This window comes from Macrobrachium rosenbergii, chromosome 46 (assembly GCF_040412425.1).
Source record: "Macrobrachium rosenbergii isolate ZJJX-2024 chromosome 46, ASM4041242v1, whole genome shotgun sequence".
NCBI classification, from domain to species: domain Eukaryota; kingdom Metazoa; phylum Arthropoda; class Malacostraca; order Decapoda; family Palaemonidae; genus Macrobrachium; species Macrobrachium rosenbergii.
In genome coordinates this window covers 48,671,074-48,692,905 of record NC_089786.1, presented here as the reverse complement: position 1 = coordinate 48,692,905, position 21,832 = coordinate 48,671,074, and the positions used below count along the sequence as shown (strand labels likewise).

General features: G+C 37.0%; 1 protein-coding gene across 1 annotated transcript; it reads right to left on the bottom strand.

The window, feature by feature from the left end:
- LOC136830295 (glyoxalase domain-containing protein 4) lies at positions 1 to 20,320 on the bottom strand. The gene is made up of 7 exons (XM_067089694.1): positions 19,816 to 20,320; positions 11,337 to 11,386; positions 9,693 to 9,799; positions 6,305 to 6,463; positions 5,550 to 5,705; positions 4,827 to 5,002; positions 1 to 952 (listed from the first exon to the last, which is right to left on the bottom strand). The coding sequence occupies exons 1-7, from the start codon at positions 19,903 to 19,905 to the stop codon at positions 803 to 805; spliced, it is 888 nt and encodes a 295-aa protein (XP_066945795.1). The 5' UTR covers positions 19,906 to 20,320; the 3' UTR covers positions 1 to 802.
- Between the last annotated feature and the right edge of the window lie 1,512 nt (positions 20,321 to 21,832).

Here is a 21,832-nt window from a genome sequence, read left to right as displayed (position 1 = left end):
AATACAGAATACTTTATTTGCTGAATAGTTACACTGTGAAAATAGGCAACATTATTAAGCTGCATTTCATCTCTTAGGAACTTAACAGTTAAACTATAAATTCAACATGGGCCCTAACAACCAATGCAACAAAATGGTCTTTTAATCAAAAGAACAAAAATACAACCCACCACAGACAGTGTCCCATGCAAAAGTGTAAATCTATCTATAATAATGGATTGTATAAAACTTACATCTACAGTAAAAATGTAATGCCTAACCAAGTTTGCAAAAATAAGCATGAGCAAATATATTGGAAAAATAAGTGACAATGGATAGCTTTGATCATTCCATAAGACTGGGGTATCACATATGAAAGAACACTGAAAATAAATCTTACATTGTGATTCTCTCAATATTACAAACAACTACTTTTGTCAATAAATTACTGAAACATTAAGTACGCAATTTATATCACTATTTCACCAATGTGGGCAAAATAAATGTGAGACCTTATACATTAGTTTGTCATAAATCAAAATATAAACTAAATTTATTATACTGTACTATATTGAAAAAAAGAAACTGATTCAAAATAAGGACACTTTCAGTATCACAATATTGTATAACTGAATAACACCTTGAAAAAGAATGCTATCATTTTGTGTTGCTTAAACTTTAATAGAAACCTTAGCTTTCTTATTAAAAATGACAACCAAAAATGAAACTTCTTCCAATAATTAATCCATAATTTGTTTTGAAGTGCATCAGGTTTATGAGTATTTAACATCTGTTCAATATTTCCTTTTGCTGATCGTTCATATCAAGCAGATGCCTTTCCACCTTTCTTAGCGAACCATTCATCAGATTTATCCTTTTCCATAGCTTCATCTAAGAGGCTTTCTCCCTTGGGATCAACCTGTGACAGCTCCCGGAATCCTTCATCACCTACAAAGCAAATTTCATGGCCATCCTGAAAGTGATAAAAAGTTGATTATCAAGCAAAAAACCCACTGGCAGGTAAAACCAAACAGGAGAACCTCATACAGCCTCTTCCTTTGTACATATAATTTTTGTAAACAAACATTCACAAGTTTACCCTTAAAAATGATTTTTGATAAACTTTTACAGAGCCAACTTGTGGAATTCTAAATACAATATCAGAATAGCAAAGTTTGCTATCGGATTAAATGAATAACAAACAAATTCATGAAATACAAGATAACAGAGACCTCACACAAAACATGTAAATCTTCAAAAACAATTTTTTTTTATTGGTACAAACCCATCACTCTCCAACTGCCTTCAGGTGTGTCAGCTTCCCTTCTAGACAATCTGGCAAGTCATCTGTACATTTGGGTAGAATAGGGTCATATTAAGTGTTGTTTTATCAGTCTGCAAGCTCTGCAGGCTCAAGAGGATAAATTCACTGGTAAAGTGATTGGTTTGTACCAAAATTATTAAAATTTTTATATCTAAAAAAATACTTCTTCTTTTGGCACTTTACGAGACTGGTTGCCATTTGGAAATAAACTTTCATGGACTTGGAGTCAGCAATCTACTGAACAACAGGGTCTTGGAGTCCAGGAGTTCTGGCAACTAACAAACCATTGTGAAATAGGCTAGTACCTTGTTAGTAACACTGTAGTCTGCACTGCCAAAGGACTGAACCAATGGTGAACAAGGCACTTAACTTTTCTTCTGTAGCAAAAGTTGTTTTCCCCTTTTAAAAAGTTTTGATCTTACATGGATACATCTTCAAGGCTGTTATGTGGAAAAAAAGGCTATTTTCTTTATTCTGAGACTAAATTAAAAATAAGGGTGCAAGGTGATGAGAGGAGGGGTTCTGCATTTTTCCCTAAAAACTAGTCACATAAAATGAGCCAGTTCATTTGTGTGTGGAGCTTCACCAGGGAGGGCAAGTAACCAAGCAATTCACTCCCTCTCCTATATGAAAATAAGAAAGTTGTCTTCAGCTAAGATCCTTTGAAGAACATCCACCAGTGGTTTGCAAAATGAATTGGACAAGCATTTTAACAAGAGAGAAAAATCTAAGAATGGATTCTATGAATCCTGAGTGAGGCTTCCCTTTCAAAAGATTGGCAAAAGCGAAGAAGCGTGCTAGAAGAGACTGGGTTGATGCCCCTGCTCTTCAATACCTCCATGAAAGCAGAATGGTAACCCTTGGTGGGAGTCTTTTCAGGTATGACTGGGAAGTTTCCATGTATGAAGACTGAGGAGGCTAAGACTGGTAGTATCTCTGAAAGTGAGAGTGGTGGAGGAGCTTCTTCCACCATGGACTCTGGAGGTCCACAAGAAGTGCAAGAAGGTCCAAGAACTAGGTTTTCTGAGGCCACCATAGGGCTATGATGGCCCTGTGGACACTGCTGGACTGTTGAAGTTGTCCACCATATACTGTACCTGATTAATGGGAAGACTTTAAATATATACACCTCCAGATTGTTCCAGGGAACCATGAAAATGGCGTTTGCCATCCTCTGCACTATGGAAGCAATGTGCTCATCATCAGCAATGGAGGTGGCTGCTGTGTAGGTGGAAAATCATAAGGGCTATGCACCCAAAGAGCAAGCACAATGCCAATGGTCAAAGGGGGTGTAAGGGTGCTCTGATGCAGAGTGTCCAAATGATGAGTGCTTGTGCTCCAAAGAACACAAATTTTCTAATGGTAAAGATTGAATTACCTCACTGTCTTCCATCTGTGATGTAACAGTGATTTTTAATAACCCTTGCAGTGCAGCGGTAGAACTATATGTGTAGATATGAAAGAACCGCATACATCCGTCATCCAAAGAATACTTAGGCAATCCACAAGGGCAAACACACTTTTAGGCAGCAGAATGCCGAAAGGTAGTCTTCATACGAACTGGCTTTACTAAACATTAAAGATCAAGCACTGCTTAGGGATCTAGCAGAATGGTAGTGCTTGCTAATTCAAGAAGAGCTGTTATTCTTACAATATTTCCTCACAGTATGAGAAAGGTCAGAGGATGGATGGACCCTAAAGATGCTGCCTTCAGCAACTGCATAGTTGGTGGCACCTGAGCTATACAAAAAAAACAATCCACATGCTATCAAATAAAATGTGCTGAAGAGGCATTAGCACTCTGAGTGCTAGGTGTGCAACATGCCTACTAACATTGGGTACTATGGAAGAAGTCTCCAAAATAGAGCTCTCTTGCTGGAAGCAATAGCCCCTACAGAAGAGTTTACATCTAATACTGAAGGATGAAAAGACAAATGCAGTTCACCAAGTACCTCAGAGCTCATACAGACAAATGACAGGCCTCCTGAAGAAAGTGATCTAGTATGATGAGCAGGAGTGAGACTCCTCTTCCTCTTCTGAGAGGAGATAGACAAATCATTGGACAGATTCTCTAAAAGGTTATAAGCTAAATTCTATATCCTATGCAAGTAAGGACAGGTTTTCTAGGCCACAAGAACGGAATCAGTAGTCCTCAGAGTGGTAGATGAAGCTGAAAAAGAAGAGGACAAACCTTGCCTGAACTCTTTAGGTACCTATAATGCTTTCTATTAATAAACAGATGAATTGGGAGTGAGACCAGTAGTAGCATAATTCATAAGACACATTTGGGTATAGGTACAGATTCATCTTTATGGAAATTAAATATGAAAAATTAGTTATTTAACAAATGTATAACTGATCACTTTGAGAGGGCTCAAATCAAGAATTACATCTCAAAAATATACTGTATCATAATTTTATCACAAGAGAAACATGAAGATTGTATGTATGAAAACTTTTGCTTAAAATATTCACAAATCCATTAAGTAACAATTGCAGTAACAAACCAAGGATATATATAAGCAAGCAAAATAAATCATGCACCTTGCTATAACTGATATGAACATTGCATAAACAAAAGAAGTGCCCTTAGTGTAAGAAAGGTCAGTGAACTTCTCTTGTCAAAACATTACTTTAAATACCCAGCTAAAAGCTCCATTAGAAAGACCTATTCCTAACAAATGAATGTAAGGAAAACAAAGCAGTTGTACAAGATAAAAAAAAATATTCTTATAAAGAACAGCAGTAGTAACAAAAACATACTGGGAAGTTCAAATAGGCAGCATTGCATACACTTATTATTAAAAGCTCATTCTACACAAAATATAATCATCAAGGTAAAACAATCACCAAGATATGGAAATGAAGTATTAATATAGGCTGCAAAATAAAATGTCAATTAAGGAAAATCGAGACCTGGTCAAGTTCTGGTAGCAAGGTCAGCAGGTCTGTTCAGACTGCCAAACACACTTGGTGACAATTATCTGCCAATGCAAGGACTTTGGAGCCCAGATGAGTAGGTAGAGAGCTGGATTTTTTTTAAACATGTCCGGAAAGGGAGTTGATGCACTTCAAGACTATGGCAAAATGATGGGTTTTAGGATTCAAAACAAACTGAATTTTTAAAATATAAAACTGATTTTTTCATACAATCCCATGAGTCTTATTATGCCCATACTCATAGAAAAGAGTGATATTTTCCCATGTACAGACAATGACCCCATTGTAGGCCATTGTCTGTACATGATAGTTTGCACTGGCGCAGTGTGACCCATGGGATTGTGATTACATAACTTCTTCAAAGCAATATATTTTCTTAGAATCTGATATCATACAGAGCTCAAACAATAAGTGCAAGATATTTTGTCACTCAAAAGCATTAATACGGTACATTAGTAAGCACAACTATAAATGTTTTAAACATTCTAAAAACTGAAAACACAATGACACACACCAACATTACGATACAGTACTGTACACTAAAAAAATTGTAATAGGTTACTGCTGATACACTGATACTCACAGGGTCTCCCAATATCACAACTTGCACAGTGGCTTTGCCTGGGGTATCTAGAGAAATGTAAGGGGTTATGATGGTCTGGTCTGCCTCTTTCATCTTCTTTTCTATGCCGGGTAAATCGGCACCTGGGGCTGCAAAAGCAATCCGCCCAAAGGCCTTGGCATGATTTACAGGTCCTCCTGAAAAAGTGGATAGGTCAAATAAATATTACTACTACAGTCATTATTCATGCCAATGCACAGTTCAGTTGTTTGCTAACATCAATTTTTTCTTAATGCATTGGCACACAGGTTGGGCAACCCATGGGCCTTATCTAGCCCAGATCCCAAAAACCAAGGACAAAAAGAGAGGAAGGAAGGAAAGAAAGAAGTCTAATCAATAAGGAAGTGATGGATCAACTTCTGATATGATGGGAGGCTTTAAGTCGAAGAAAACAGAACCAGGAAGTAAATTCAAAATTTAGCAGCAGCGGAAAGACAAAAAGTTGATGACATGTGAAAAATAAGGATACTGATTCAAAAAGTACATATCAGAGGAAGTGACCTTATGTATCATAACAACAATATGCATGCTGTACTATCCATCCAACCAAGCTCTCATAAGAAGGTTTGTTGTCGCTTGATTCAGATTCAGCTAGACTTATGCCAACACAGGCCTTTGCTTGAAGGCAGCCTATAAGTGATGGTAAAACACTGAAGCAAATATGACACATTAAGAAAAGTTTACCTATGGATTGTAACACGAGTTTAGCTTGACTGTCAGCAAAACCAAGAGTTGCTTTGCCATTTTCTTCACTGTACAACTTCAGACCAGCTAAGTCCCTCCAATACTTCACAGAACGCTCCAAGTCACTACTTGCTAGAACCACTTGTTGCACAGGATCTGAAACATTCAATTGATTTGGTGTCATTATTCTTTTAGACCAGTGGCAGAAGAGTAAAAACAATTAACAAAGGGTTTAGATCTACTTGGCCTCACAAAGAAAAGAAATATCAAAGAATTTCAAGTCTCCTTGGATACATTATCAAGTGCTGAACAACTCTTAACCGAGTAAACTTATTTAAAAAAAAACCTGCTCATAAAAGAAAATAACAATGAGTAAGCAGGTATTCCTAAAAGACAAATATAAAAAATTCTATTACATCATAAACCACAACTTTGGCTAAAAGCTCTTTCCATCATAAATACAGGGAAGGCACAGTGACAATGGTAAATTTGAAATAAGTCTTCATTTGTACACCAATCTTTTATTTCAACTATTTTTTTGCACAAAAGTCAGAAATGGACTTCTGGAATAATTGCTAAAAAATGAGTACACAGGTAATGTCAGTAATTAAAAAATGACACAAGCAAGCTAAAAATTAATTTTTAATAAATTCCACAAAAATGATTCAACAACCCATACAAAGCCATGATGGTAAGTTTACATCTACAATTATTAAAAGTTTTGCAAGAGATTTAGACAGCTCAAGTCTACTAACCTCTATCCTTAGGCATCGACTTATTAATTATGTAGAATTTATAGCCACCAGGAGCTTCTAACACGGTGTAGTCCCCTTCTTCCTTCACAGGGTATCCATTGGCCTTAGCCCTTTCGATAGCCTCTGAACATTCAATGTACAGACCAAGAAAGTCATTTCCTGTATGGGGTATTATTATTATTGGTTCAGTATTAATAAATTATTATTATTATTATTATTATTATTATTATTATTCAGAAGATGAACCTTATTCATATGGAACAAGCCCAGAGGGTCACTGACTTGAATTTCAAGTTTCAAAAGAATATGGTGTTCATTCGAAAGAAGTAACAGAAGGTAATGGGAAATACAATAACAGGATATCAGTTATTAGAAAAACAGATAAATTACCAAATCAATAAATATATAAATAAAATTGTAAGTTAAATATTAAAATACAAGTTGAAATGTATTAGGGTAATAATGTATTGCATCTTCACTTGAATTTCCAAAGCTCCAATTACACGACATCCTCTGGGGGAGGGGCTAATTTAACAAGAGCTCTAAAGTCAAATGTGAAAACTGGATCACAGGAATGTTAAAGAAGTCAGACAGTTACATGGGAAGACACTATAATAAAAGGCACAAATTAATTCACCTGCAAGTCAATGGGGGGCCTTTAATACTGTTTAAAGCTAAACAGTTTTAGTTATAAATGATTTGTTTAACCAGACCTCTGAACTCTTTTAGGGTTCTTCTCGGGCTGGGAGTGTACTAAACAAAAAAGTGTGTGCAGCATATGCCCCATATGGAGAACTGTTAGGATAAACCCTGTTCTCTTTCCCCTCTTGTGCAATTCTTGTTAAAAATACCATCCTTTTACAATCAAGTTCACTGTCACTTTTACGGAGAACTGAATTATCTGCAGGCAGCGTTTGCTTTACACTATCTGTCTTTTATATAATCACTGGCATAAATTTGAAAAATAATCTTCACATACAAAATAAAGCAATTCATTCAATTAATTTCAAACATAGTATAGGGTTGTAATTCACAATACTTTAAAAATTTAGTATAAAATTAAAGCATACCTTATACAGAAGTCTAATATAAGAAAACTGTAAAACAGAAATACTGAACAAGATTACTTCTCAAATGCTCCACTTGAGTTAAAGGCAGTAGCAGACATGTAGGAAAAATATATAACACTAGAGTTTCATCAAGGATCAACAGGCAATATCCAGAGTGGTTGTATGTAGACAACCCGTGTTAACCAAAGAATCAGAGGATGAGGCTGCAAAAATGTTTGGATGGAGAGTGTTGATAATCAGTGTAAGAAAAGCAAATTGTACAAATGAGGAAGACGCTCTGAGATGTAGTGCACAGCAGCTGGAAAACAAACCAAGGTATCAAGGACTGAGAGGGCTTGAACATCATGAGAAAGGGTGAGGCGTAGTTGGTCACAAAAGTACAGTAATGAATATACAAATAGGAAGACAAAGAGCAGCTCGAAGACCAAACTGATAATAAACGACTGGGCATAAAAAAGACCTAAACCAAATGGGAATTAGGACAGAAAAAGCACAAGGCAGAACAGAGTAGCAAGAACTAATTTACCCCATTATGGGAAACTCTGACATATAACATGGATGATAATGAAGATAATCCATGTTTTGGACCATAATGATATATCTGGAACTATACTCAAATCAAAATATCATTTATGACAGGAAACAATTTACCACAGGTTAGTGATAAATATCTATTGAATGTCTTGGCATCTAACCTCATTTTAATGGCTCAAAATTCAATAAATACTGTATATCAAATCTTATTGATAAAACTGTGGACAGTACAGTACTGTGCTGAACAATCTCTTCTTCACGATCTTTACTGTGCAAGCTCATATGTTAATATCAGATACTAACAATTTCCTTTATAAAAGCCTCATTCTTTGGCATCTATAAGGCAGACTGTACAGAATTCATTACGAAGATACAAGAGCAGATTAAACCCTGCATAAGGGAGTATTTAAATTGTATAATACATTAATTCCTTCGTTTAGGCTATTTGTGTGAATATGTTTAAGGGGGTTGTGAATAAGTTAAAACTGCAGTCATGAAAATTGTGATTCAATTAGCCTAGGCTATGCTATTGCTATGCTACTGCAGAATCCTAGCTTAACTCTGGTTAGCATATGAAAAAGAATAACTTGAAAACTATAAAATCCAACAAAATTATTCATGTTGACTTGTAAGCGTTCTTTAAAAACATCCAAAAAATACAACAATTTAGCAAGCAAAATGTCTTACTTAAGAAGTTCATCAAAACAGCTTAGTTTACCCAATGTATTCAGAATCAAATAACTATCATTAAATACCAGAAATCCCAAGGTAATGTATGTGTGAAAGTATGTATGTATAATAAATGCAGTTTACAGTATCTACAAGTACTGTAACACAAAAATAAATACACATATCACACAACCAGTAAAGCTGAACAATGGTGGACAATGTACATGTGATGCTACCACATTATACATTCACTGGAGTTCCCTCTATTTATAATTTGACAGGTCCTGTTTCTTTGTACTGTCCTGTGCACAGCTATTATGCCTGGCTGAGCTGGGGTATTTTTTGTGTTCCCATCCAGACCACCTGATCTTTGCTCCACACATCCATCTGCACAATGCACATTTCATTTGCAGGTATGCCATTTAGTATGGTTACATGCATATACCCAGTCATGGGAACAGTGGGGACATGAAAAATGCAGATAAATGAGGAATAACTGTAGTTTATTAGGCCCACAGGATCAAATTTCCAAAGTCTCACATGGCTGGGCTGAAGAATTTGTTTTTATATCAAAGGAAAATACTGAAGTGTTAAGTTGTCACAGGTGTACAGATATGTCATTTGATAGTGTAAAAAACACAAAGTAAAAGGAAGGAACCATCATCATTTGGGGGTTAGAAGATGATAAAAAGAACCTTCAGTAGTTTTTACAGTGCACCACATAAGCCCATGCTATTGGAAATAACCCCATATGGGGAGCATTGGATAAGTATCCCCACTTTCTTTGACCAAGAACTTTGTCTTGCCCTCATTTTGTATCTCTTCCTGCAGACCTCCACATTTCAGTAAACGATCAAGTATATTCAATTCTTTCTATTTTAGTTCTGGTGGTGCCTTCAGACTTTTTGTTGGAGATTTAAGGGAGTAATTACAACAGTACTACTGTGACTTTTTAGCAGCATTGTATGTTTAAAAGTAATATGGAAATGTAATACCACAAGAACTAATACCATAAAATAGTGCACCATGAAACTTCATGATAGCCAAATGGTTCATGATAAATCTTGATAAATCTTTGTAATTTGCTGGTGCTCCACTGTGATGTTATACTATACCTTGTTCATAATGGGACACTCCATAATTATAGGTTAATTCACACACAAAGTGGTTATCCTCTGGTCCATACCCAATCATGGTTTTGCTCCATTTACCATCGTAGGGCCTGAAAAAGCATATATAAATTAAAATTATATATTCATAAAAGGCTAAGGTTACATGAAAAAAAAAAATTTAATTAAACAATCATGTTACATGCTGGCAAAACACGGACCCAATACAATGTCTCCGTGCTTGGTATGATTAAAAGTACTACAGGCAGTCCCCTGGTTACAACAGGTCCAGCTTACAATGTTCTGAGGTTACAACGCTTTTCAAATATATTCATCATAAATTATCTCCCGGTTTATGACGCATGTTCCAGGGTTACAACGCATCGTACGCCGATCCGATGGAAGAAATCTGGCTCCGAAACGGCAGAATAATCAAAACTTGGAGGTTTTTTTGATGAAAAACTCAATAAAAATGCAGTTTACATCGTTTTCAATACACCCAAAGCATTAAAAGTAAGGTTTTCTTAGGATTTTTGACGATTTTTGGGTTTACGATGATTTTCAGCTTACGATGCGGCGTAGGAACGGAACCCCCGTCGTACACCGGGGACTGCCTTATATGAAAATTCAAATGTGACGGTTGTAATGAAGGTAGTCATTCTAGGGGAAACATTTTTTCTGGAGAAAGAGAATGGTTTCTTAACTTTGTCATTGTGGTATTCATACAGAGAAAGATTTTAAAAACTAAGATACATGCAACATATTCTGCACCATGATTATTTTTTCACTATTACGTGTCTAAAACAATTACTGTACAGTGCTTGAAAAAATATTACTGTACAGTATTCAATTCTACAGCATAAAATGGTCTTGTTTCATATATCATTACAAAGACTCTTCACTTACAAAAATTATGAATGTGCCCACACTGACCTCTTGAAACAAAAGCTATTCAATGGTGGATGATCAAGATACATGAATAAATCTGAGGTTAACTATACAGTACAGAATTTAGTTTAATTACTGCACTATAAATCTGAACACAATTCCATCTCCTATTGCAGTTCCTATACACTAATTACTAATTCAACATAGGTAAAAGCCCTTGCAGTCATTATGTTCCTTCATCAAAAGTACATTATATGGAATAATGTTATCAAGTAGTTTATCCATCCAAGAATTATATCTCAAGGAGAACAATCTCCAATGAGGAGAAAATTTAAAGTACGGAGAACTGCAAGTGGTTGTCTAGACAGGTGGGAATAGGAAGAAGGAACTTGATGAAGAGCGAATGATAGAAGAAAACACACCTAACAAGGCCAGAGAGAGAGAGAGAGACAGTATGGACCTTTTTATAGTGCCTACAGTACAGTACACCAAGCAAAGAATGCCGAAGGAAGCATCCTCTATGGGAGAGCAAACAGATAATGAGGAAATTGGGGGCCGGATTCTCCAAGCGATGTAGCCTACAACTTTTTAATTATCCATTTGTTGGAAAGTCAGGGAAAGTGGGTAATGCCCAAAAACATAAGCGGTTTGGAATGTACTAACCAACAAGGCATTGATGGTGAGCTCACCTCTACGAAATACATATTGAGTTCATATCTACCTACTACCAAAGATGTGAATTCAACTCATCTTAAAGCTTACCCATTGCAAGTTGCTTTGCATCCTTCCTCAAACTCCTCGTGCCTCAGCACCTGCAAAAGAATTCACTGAATTAATTAATGATGAACTTCAGATACCCGATTTAAAGAATATCCTATTGGTGGCTAAAGATACGGGGGAAAGGTTTTAAATTAATTAGTACATGATGTATGTACTATTTAAAATGATGCTGAGTCATTAGCATCCTTATTAAAAATGTTTCTATGTTAGCTTTTCTCTTTATGAGATTAGACATTCATGTATAATATGAGTTCTCACTCTTCTCTGTCCTTGCTTTTTCTGCGTAAACTCCCACCAGGTCTAGGTCTTCATTTATCCCCCTGCCTCAATGATTTCCTGAGTCTTCCTACAGGTCTCCATTCTGGTACTTTCATATGCTAAGCTTTCCTGAACATCATCTCAATTCTTTGAGACGTCAGTCTTTTTACAGCATCATGACACATACTACATTTCTCCATCAATTCCTCATTCATAATGCAATCTTCCCAAAATGCAGTTACAATGCTTTTTGGGATTCAGAAATCTCTTACTCTATGTATATTTTGTATTCTTGACCAACCTCTTGTGACACCATCCGTTACATATGGCCACTTTTCTGATTGTACTTTTTCCTATGCATCCTTTCCAGTAACAATAACCTTCGTTTTGTTTATGCTGATTTTCAGTCCTCTCCTCTCCACCCCACTTCCACATTTTGAAACTTTTCCAATGATGCTGAGTCTGGCAGGGACTGGTAAAAAATAATGTATTTCAACAGCCAGTAAGTTACATCTGCCCATGTACTGTGAGCAATAGTTGGTGAGCAATCATACAAAATGAGAAAAATGGACATTCACTTGGTAACGAGGCTTCCACAGAGCATATTGTACAACAATACTTATATTCTAAATAAAGAAAAAGTATACTGTTCTGAGGATCCATTCTTTTTCACAATATCAGCAAACATATAAAATCTGGAATAGAAGAAGCAACCAAAAAATAAACATAACCCAAGAGACAATAAATTTTATGTAAAAAAATAAGCTGTGAACAGTACAGACTTGAAAAATAGTGTACAAAAACTCCAAGTCTGGCCTTTAATTCCATTCAAAGGTAAATACATCTTTGTGTCATAAAAGTCTTACAAAACAGATCACAGTGGAAAAGCTCATTTAATGCCATTCCATGCAGGGTCACACCTGGTTACCTAAAGTGAACAACTTCTCCCTTTGTGTTAACAATTGTCCATTGCAAACATGGCATCTACATTCTGTTAATCCTGTACTAAAATTATTGCAACACTGTCATCCTTGGCAGAGTTTCAAGATAACAGAAGATATATCAAATAAACACAGGAATTAATGTACTGTATCACATGCTGGCAACCATCAGAAACTCACAAGAGAATATCTCTCATGCTAGGCAGTGTTATGCAGTGCTACAATAAGAGCAGGTGTCTCTGCACTTCTACAGGGGAAAAGGAGTTGGATCTAGACATTGCTACCTACGAAGGAAGAAGTCCACATAATTTTCATCTTGATTTAACTTAGGTTTAAAGCTCAATCTTATTAACACATCCATATGTAATTTACAGTATTTTAAAATTTATATTTGTAATATAGTAAAAAAATCATATAAAAACCACCAAATATATGAAGCTCTTTAATTATTTGCATCATTACACCATTGCAGTACATTTTTCATCCTACCACTATGGAGTCCAATGTTGATGTCACTGTTCTGTCAATGGTTTCTGATGCCTTAACTTCTGGGCAAAATTGGTATCACCAAACTAAGGTGGGTTACATAAGGTTAGGTAGGAATTAGTGCCTGATTAACTCATTTTGTAGTTGTTCATTTTGCCACTGATTTACAACCATGCTAGCCTCATAAGTTTTAAGGTTTCAAATAAGTTTCTAAGAAAAATTAAAGAAACATGGTTCCCTCCACCAAAATAAACTCTGAATGTGGTTTCCTTGACTGTTGGGTGACAATTTTACCATCAATCAAAATGGAAAACATTCAGACAAAATTACTATCAACATCAAAAGTTATTTTCAGAATTAATCCATTTCTAAAGCTGTTAACTGAACACTTACAAATACTCATACAAATACCCATAACACCAATATTTATGATAAATGGGCAAAGAACAGCTCTTTACCTGCAAAATTATTTTTCCTGTAATGTTGTACAGTAATGTTTTCTAATGTTACGAAGCTGTAACAATTACCCATTTAATTTTATTTTTCTGTCCCCTAGCTTAAGAAATTCCAAATTTGATCTAAAGAGGAGGCTAACAAAACTTTTATTTTGAATATTAACCTAGCCTTTACTAGGTTCCAAGCATTAAATTCAGTATGAAAACAAATTTAGTAATGCTGATGGCCTATGCTAAAAGAACTGGCTTCCCCATCAAATTTACTGATCAAAATGTATAGATGCAAACCACCTTAAAATCCTAACTTGACTAGGTTCTCAAATGTAAGATCACCCCAAAGATCACTACATTAGAATTTTCCAAGCCTATTACTAAATCTGGAAATTTTTTTCTCTGGAACAAAACAAAGGTTAATTTCCAAAAAAATTTATGTTTATATTCATATTGATAACTTTTCGACTTCACAATATTTTACCAATGTATGAAAGCCAGTTAGTTTTTCTCTATAAACAATATGGTACAAAAACAATAAGCAAATTACTAAAAGGGGAATACATCACACAAATGCTACTGGTGTTGTAAGTCCTTTTCAGGCCTCCTCCAGCATGCCTCAAACACAATGCTTTTAGCCAGTTAAGTAAATTTCACAATTTACACATTAAGTACCATTGTCCAACATACAATATGGCTTGAGTTTGTCAAGATGTCTACCCTTCTTGGATGGTATAGCTTGGTACCATTGTCCAACTATGGAACATACGGTATTTTTCACTGAGAAATATTCACTAATTACTGTATTTTCATATAATTTTCATGAATAAATGCACTTTTGTGATAAAACTATTAAAATACTCAGGTATAAGTATTTTTACAGGGTTTTTCTTGTGTTTAAACTATCAAAATGGGCAGTTCTAAGTGTTTTTAGAGGGTTTTAAGTATAGCCTGAGATTTTAGCTGGGTACCCAAAATAAATACAGGTGGTTCACTGTACAGCTGATCAACAGATTAAATCAAAATTCCTTCCTAATTTGCATGCTATAACCCACCAGCTGTTTCATCACTTTTCAATCACTGCCTCCATCTTACACCCATAACCCAGCCTTCATAGCACACAAGAGATGGTGAGGACCCTCAACCTGTAACCTTGGAAGTATGAGGAAGGGGATATTTTCGTGAATTCACGGCATGGGTGGGGTCCACAATGGCAAGGATGCCCAATACCTATGTCTGAACAGAATGTCCTACTTGCAGTTAGGCTAAGCTAAGATGTTTTATTCAGGGGAGACAAGTTGGTGGAACCATCAATAGCTTGGTTATGAAATGGAATTCTAGTTAGATCCAGTTAGATTAGGATACAGGTTATACTTCACCCATCCCTGACCAGGACACAGCATTATCAGGTTAATTTTAGACACGACCTAACAGGGTACTGCATCCTTCTTGACTAGGGGTGGAGGAAGGGGGGCTTTACCTCCCTGGCCTTCTGCTAACCTACCATACAATTACTGCTTACCTAAAGTATTTGAAAATACCCTTGTGTCCTTTGAATTTAAATAAGTGAGAGTGGCTCTTTTTGATGTGACTCAGTGTATACAAGAGGTTTTATGTCTCCATAGTCATAATGGTAGTTGTCTAAAATCTTGGATCTACAGTGCCTATAAAGTATTTTGCACAATGTACTTTGGAACAATAACAGGTTTTTCTGATCCAACGGAGGTTAAACATGCTGAGCACAAAAACTTATTTGAAGGAAAATCTTAGCCTTTGCCTCCATATTAGCTCCCTCTTGGAAATACACCACATTCTTCTACAGACAATGTCTTCAAAAGAGAAGTGAGAGGATTCCAGAAATATGGGCACACTTGAAATGGCAAAAAATCAAAGTTTTGATTGACTAAAAATGTGAAGCCATTACACAGGACATTTGATCATAAAGTAAGTGGGGAAAACAAGTGATGGCACTTTCTGGGGACTGATGGACAGATGTCTGAAATTATAAAATTTTTAAATAATTTTGTATTTTCCTAGATACAAAAGTATTCCTCAAACTGAGCTGGAAATGGTCACTGAAACTTGGTAACAAGATGGTTAATTGGTGGTAGGCAGGTAAGTGAGCAGTGTTCCCACTCTACTGCTGTAAGCAAACAATTTTTCCTTAGGCATCAGGGACTATGCAGGGCAATAATAAATGCCTCTGATTTTATATTTGTTCCTGTGGGAATACATACCACTATCTTTTATATAGTGCAGGAGACTTACTCTCTAGGTGGGAGGACAGTCTCACAACTAACAGGCAAGTTGAATTCCCACACAGAAATGTCACGTTCCTGGTCATTAGAATGGGCAAGGGACCAAGGGACCAATGACCCCTGTAACCTCCTATACAACTTGGGATAAGGATACTAGGTGGATAGGGCTCTGAGCCAGAGCAAGATGTGTCTGAATTCTTACTGTAGGGACAATTGGGGGACCATGTACTACCCAAAAGGAAGGGAAGCAAAAGTCATCATGAAGCTATTATCTAACTCAAATATGATGGGTTTAGATGACAGCTTTACTGGCCTCACATCCTTTGTTCAAAGATGGGGTCACACCATAAAAATCAAAACTCTACAACAGGATACTCATCTGTGAAGCTCTCCTGCACTGTGGCCCATTCTAACACATACCCAGAGCGACTGCTGGTTTGCAGAGGAAGGTAAGAAAGGGAGAAGGGAGAGAAAGAGGCCAATGGCTTAAGCAAGATTTTTTTGGTCCAAGAGGAGCTTGGGTAACTACACAGTCTATTGAGCAGCCAACATAAATCCTAAGGAGGAAGTTTCCAAGGAATTGTGGGTGACATCTCTAATGTAAAATGAGGTAAAGGTAGTCTATCACTGCCAGACACCTACCTAAAATACCTAAGCAACTGAAAAATCCTCCTGAAAGGATAGGAATAGGGCAACGCGCCTAACTTATTTAACTCTGTGAGTTTTTCTAGATGAGTATCCACCTTGCAAGACAAGCAGTACACTCAACTGGTCTCCTTGCAAAGACAGAAAGAATGGGTGTTCTTGAACATACTTGTGCCTGCTGGTACCAACAAAATGGACCAACTCTCCTGCCTTAGAGGTTAAGTTCATTTTAGAAAAACCTGCAAAGCCCAGACCAACACAAAAGTGTCTCAGCTGGAGGGGGAAACTGAGAAATTCTCATACCTCTCATTGGAAACTGACAGGTTCTGTATTTACACCACAAATTCAGGAAAAAACAAGAATAAGAAAGATTCCCAACCCTCTGAGTGTTAGACAAGATACAAGATGCTTGTGCAACTCAACAATGCCTCACAGATTACGGAGGACATGAGTTACATCCCACTCTGGAGGACCCACCTGCTCCCTCGATGTTTCCAAGAACAAAGCATCTCTGGAGGTGAAGAGTTCAACAGAATTCCCACTGGGAGGTCTCTATAATCCAACCACCAAACAAGTTCCTGTCTCACCTCACGGTTTAAGGGTAAATGATGAGAGGAAAGGTAGCTGAAGGCCAACCAATGCCACTTCAGTTGTCACTGAAGTAAGCATTGGTGGACTGGCCCACAATGCTTGAGCTTTTCCAAGAATGACAGGTGACTGAGAACAACAGGCCAAACCTGAGCTAGTTGTCCCTGTTGCAACAAAAACTGCACTGTTAATTCCCTCACCTTACTGATATAAGAATTTGAAGGAAAAACTCTTGCTGCCATATCTATCAGCATGCCCAAGAACTTTGGCTGCTTCTTGAGCATGAAATCTAATTTCTCCAAATTCATCATGATCCCCATATTGCCCTCATGGATGCCAGAACACCTGAAGGGCTTTTCCCAGAGTAATGGATGGGTATCTGACAATATGCAACCTTCAGATCCGCCAAAAGCTTCACGTCACCTTTTCTAATGGTGGAATCCAGCATGGAAAACATGGTTCCCATCTTGAACTGAGTCAGTAGAACAACCCTGTTCAATGGAGAGAAATCAATAACTAGTGTCCAGCCCCAGCTGATTGTTCCACCAAGAAGAGCTGACTTTAGAAGCCCAGAGACACTACAACTTCAAGTACATTCTTTTTCACTATCACCCTCACCTATGCCAACAGGGTCAGAGCTCTGGGTGATTGTGGAGGGGTAGGCCAGAAACAGGGTCCATATCTGAGAGTGGGGAGGGCACTGGTCCTTGAGAGGTAGCCTGCAACCATCCCAAGAGGTCACAGACTACCCAGGGCTCTTGTCCTTGTCACTGCTACATTGCCTGATGGCATGACAGGCATCCCCACTTGTGGTAGCTTCGAGAGGGGGATCACTCACCTTACTTCTTCCCCTTGCTTCCTCTTCAAGTTGAAACTGGAGGAGGGGGGGAAGGAGGATCCACTGAAAGGGCTAGAAAGACCCCTGGCTCTTTCTTGAATAAGAAGGCACCTACCTGAACTCTGATGTGACCTTGTTGAGGTCTAAGCCTTCCTGATACCTGCCACTGAAGGTTAGGCCACTACCAAAGGCTTGGCCACAGTGTCCTTCAGAGCCCCAAGGGTTTAAAGGATACTGAATGGTTGATCAAGGCATTCCAGCTCTCAAAATGCCTCTTCACTACCACCTCAATTTTACTTTTCAAATATAGTAGAACAGCCTAAGACCAATCTATTTTGCAAAGAGACTACTCTCATCCAGAACTTGTCTTGAAAAATCTCAAAAGAAGGATGGGTCATGAGAATATTCAAATCCAATGTTAACAATAACAATGAGAAGGAGGAAGATGACATGCTTATGTTTCTTCAACAAACTCCTACAATGAGTCTTAATCACCACCACTACAGCAAAAGACGAGGTCAAGATGCATATGAGAAACAAGAGTACCACTTGTGTGTTTGACACTACTGGGGTGTCTCTGACATACTTTTTAGCAACATCTGTTGTACACCACAATCACTTGTCAGCCTAGATTCATCAACAAATACTTAAATAAAAGCTTCAACAAGGCAGCTTGAGACAAACACTGAAAGATGTCTATTCTTGAACTTGGCCAAAGAAAGTGTGCTGGCTTACAGCAGGTGAAGGGGGGGGGGTTCCCACCATTCATCCACCTACCACCATCTGACCATTTTGCACCTGCTTTCCAAGAGTGCTTCCTGCTCATACTATTAAATTAAAGTTGATGGTTAATATTTTATTTCTGTAGGAGCAAACTTCAATTACTGATGAAAAATCTGCAAATAATCAATCACGCTAAACTGAAAACTATGGAATTTGAAACATCTGTATTTTCTGACTTCTATCTTCCTTGAAGGTGTTTAGTTAAGCAATGGCTATTGTGCCTGCTGCATGATAAGTAGCAATGAACAAATCTGAACACTATATGATCAATGTGTTATGACCCTGTCATGGAATATATTACTTTAGATTTATTGAGATCAATATTAATAATATTTCACATATAAATTTCAACAGGTAAAAAAAAATTTTTTTTTTGTAAAAAAAAAATACAAGAAATTTACAAGTAGGTTAAACCTGAACCACAGTTTCCCATAAATACAAACTCTCTAAAAGCAAAGTAACAGTGATAAGCGAGCCTCCTTTATTCACTTTTCGAGTAAAATCTAAAATACAGTAAGTAATATGAATACAATATCCTCCTTACAAAGTTAAGGTACCTAAATAATGCATTAGTTAAGGTGAGGGGCTGGACTCTCCTGGGCCCACAGCCTGTGACCCAGCATCTTAGGATAGATTAGATAAGGATAAGGAAAGTTAAGTCAGAATGCAACAAAGCACCTCATCTACCCAGTAATTAACAGCATTCTATGGGGGGGGGAGGAAAGGTCCAGAAAAGGTGAAGGCGCCTAAGCCAGATAGGATCTGCTGCCCTAGGTGTGGTCAGGTGTGGTTAGGATGAACCCAATCAATTGCTTTTACCACATCTTCATGTGTTACAGCCATTAGTTTTATGTTGGCAACATGTTACACAGACCTAAACCTACCAATATATGACTATATGATGTAATTTTTTCCTATTTATTTTGTGGATTATTTTTAACCTTTCGAGTCCGTGCAATTTGGTTCCCTCATCCCAAAACCTCTAGCCTATTACTATTTGTTGTGGCTAAGGGAAATAACAAAATGGGGTGTTGGCATCAACAAAAATGGTAAAAAAAAAATGGTTAAACAGACGAAAATTACCTTAGTCGAAAATAAATGGCTCATGTATCTGGTGAGAAATTTAGGTCACCCTACACTGGCCACTGGAGCGACATATCCTGACAACGTCATCAACATATCTAGTTCCGGCCATAAAAATAAGAAAATTCCACTTACCTTCATCCCCAAAATATTCCTATAAAAATCAGCTGTCGCTTTCCTGTTGCCGATCTTAAACACGAAATGCAAAGCACGACGAGTAGCCATAACTCCTAATAATTCTTGGTCTAAGATGAAATGTCAGAAGGATCCTCTGTCACTGCTGTACGGTGAAGGATACGGTTGGATAAATCCTGTGACTTAACAACTGTCATACAGTTTTTTTTCTTTCTTTCTTTCTTATGAAACCAAAGTCCAAAGTTCTCGTTCCGATTGCAAGAAGAAAGCCTCAGTGGTAAATAAATGTCCGGTTTCTATGGAGACAAGTATCATTGTCAATAGAATTTGTAGTTTTGGTAATCAGTTAAACGTAATTTATAAACCATGTTATTTACAGACAAAATTTTAAATCAAAATGAACATATTTAGCTTAATATACGTAGTAATATTTCTATTATATCCTACGTAATCCGAGGCCACACAATCGAACACCGCATCAGCCCTTAAGTAAGGTTACCGGTATACTCTTAGACTTGAGCGTATTCTAGACTGTATTTTTTCTTATTGTAACCATTGTTTTGACATGGAAGCACGTGGGAATCAATCCGTATTCCGTACGTTCATTGTTTTAGTTATTTACATAGCAAAGAGTAGTCTTAAATCTTTGTACGCACATCATAAGAGAAACATGTGGTCTTGACGTGTAATCCCTCGTCAGTGTTAGGAAAAGATATATCGGCCTAATACGTTTGTAATATGTTTTATGCAATGTTACGCCAGGGACATCTATGTAAACAGGATTAAAAGTTGGGTCAACAAAATCTGTAAGTGTTTAGTTTAAATGTGGTGGAAGTGGGCTAAATGTCACATACTGAAATCCGCCAAACCAGGTTGGAGAATCCACTATCTTTGCCCAAACTTCGCTAGATTTGTCACTGATTGATAATTTGAAAGGTACTTAATATATGTTAAAATTGCCTTTATTGTTCATATTTTCCCTTTCATACTTTTAGGAATATCCTAAAAACGACTTTTTTTTTTTTTTACTCTTTTTAGGCCGTTTATGATTCTTGGAACAGCACCTACCGAGTTCAAGATTAGTCTTGCTTTTTACTTTCTCTTCGTTACATTTAGTTAATCGGGTAGTCTTTCAACAACAGAATTTGAATGAGGTAATAGAATTACGTCAGTTGCAATGTCATATTATTTCTTAGAGTGGATATTTGCCGGTATATCTCCGAACTTCCTAATCAATTATATTTTTACAAATTTAACACTCAACTGATGCACTTGTTAATTTGCAAATTAACAAGAGCTTACTGGAGAATTACAAGTATTTTGGACTTTCAGACGAAATCCACGTGATATGATTCCAAATCTACTAGACTACCTGTATCTACAGTGCTTTTTGAAATCCTCTTAGCAGTTTTTGCACTACGTATGCACCACAGTTTGGCGCATTAGTAACGGTCCGTCAGGTGCTGCTACCTGTCGAGTAATTGTATTGTAATATGATGGCTGTTTACTGTGTAGTAAAATGACTAATCGACAGGTGGCAGCACCGCAAAAACTATGAGAGAGAAAGCGGGGTGGGGGGCGGGAAGAGAAAAAGAGAGACAGACAGGGACAGGTGTAGCTAGAGAGTTACAAGGATTAGGATGTCTCAAAGACTTGTTAGTCCATCCGAGGAGACATCATGTGCTCATTTATCTCTAGGAGCAGGTTTTACTATTCATTCACAGTGTTCTAGTGATTTTGTGTAGCTTTCTTTTAAACTCTTCCACAGTGTTGCTGTTTGCAACTTCTGGTAGCAGTTTATTCCATGTGTCACATATTTTGTATGTAAAGAAGTTCCTACAATGAGATGTGTTGTATCTCTTCAGTTCTAGTTTCCATCCATTATTTTTTGTCTGGTTTTCATTTAATGTGAAGAGGTTACTGTCTACTTTTGTTATGCCTTTCAGTATTTTGAATGTTTCTATTATTTGTACTGGCATTTGTCGTGTTTCTAAGTCATACATGTTCAGGCTCTCTA

Excerpts from the sequence above, each read along its gene's own strand:
- LOC136830295 (XM_067089694.1), bottom strand. The coding sequence starts at position 19,905 with ATGGCTACTCGTCGTGCTTTGCATTTCGTGTTTAAGATCGGCAACAGG. Across the intron at positions 6,464-9,692 it reads AGTGTCCCATTATGAACAAG|GAAATGACTTTCTTGGTCTG; the intron begins GTATAGTATAAC and ends TACCCCATACAG. Across the intron at positions 5,706-6,304 it reads GTCGATGCCTAAGGATAGAG|ATCCTGTGCAACAAGTGGTT; the intron begins GTTAGTAGACTT and ends TGAATGTTTCAG.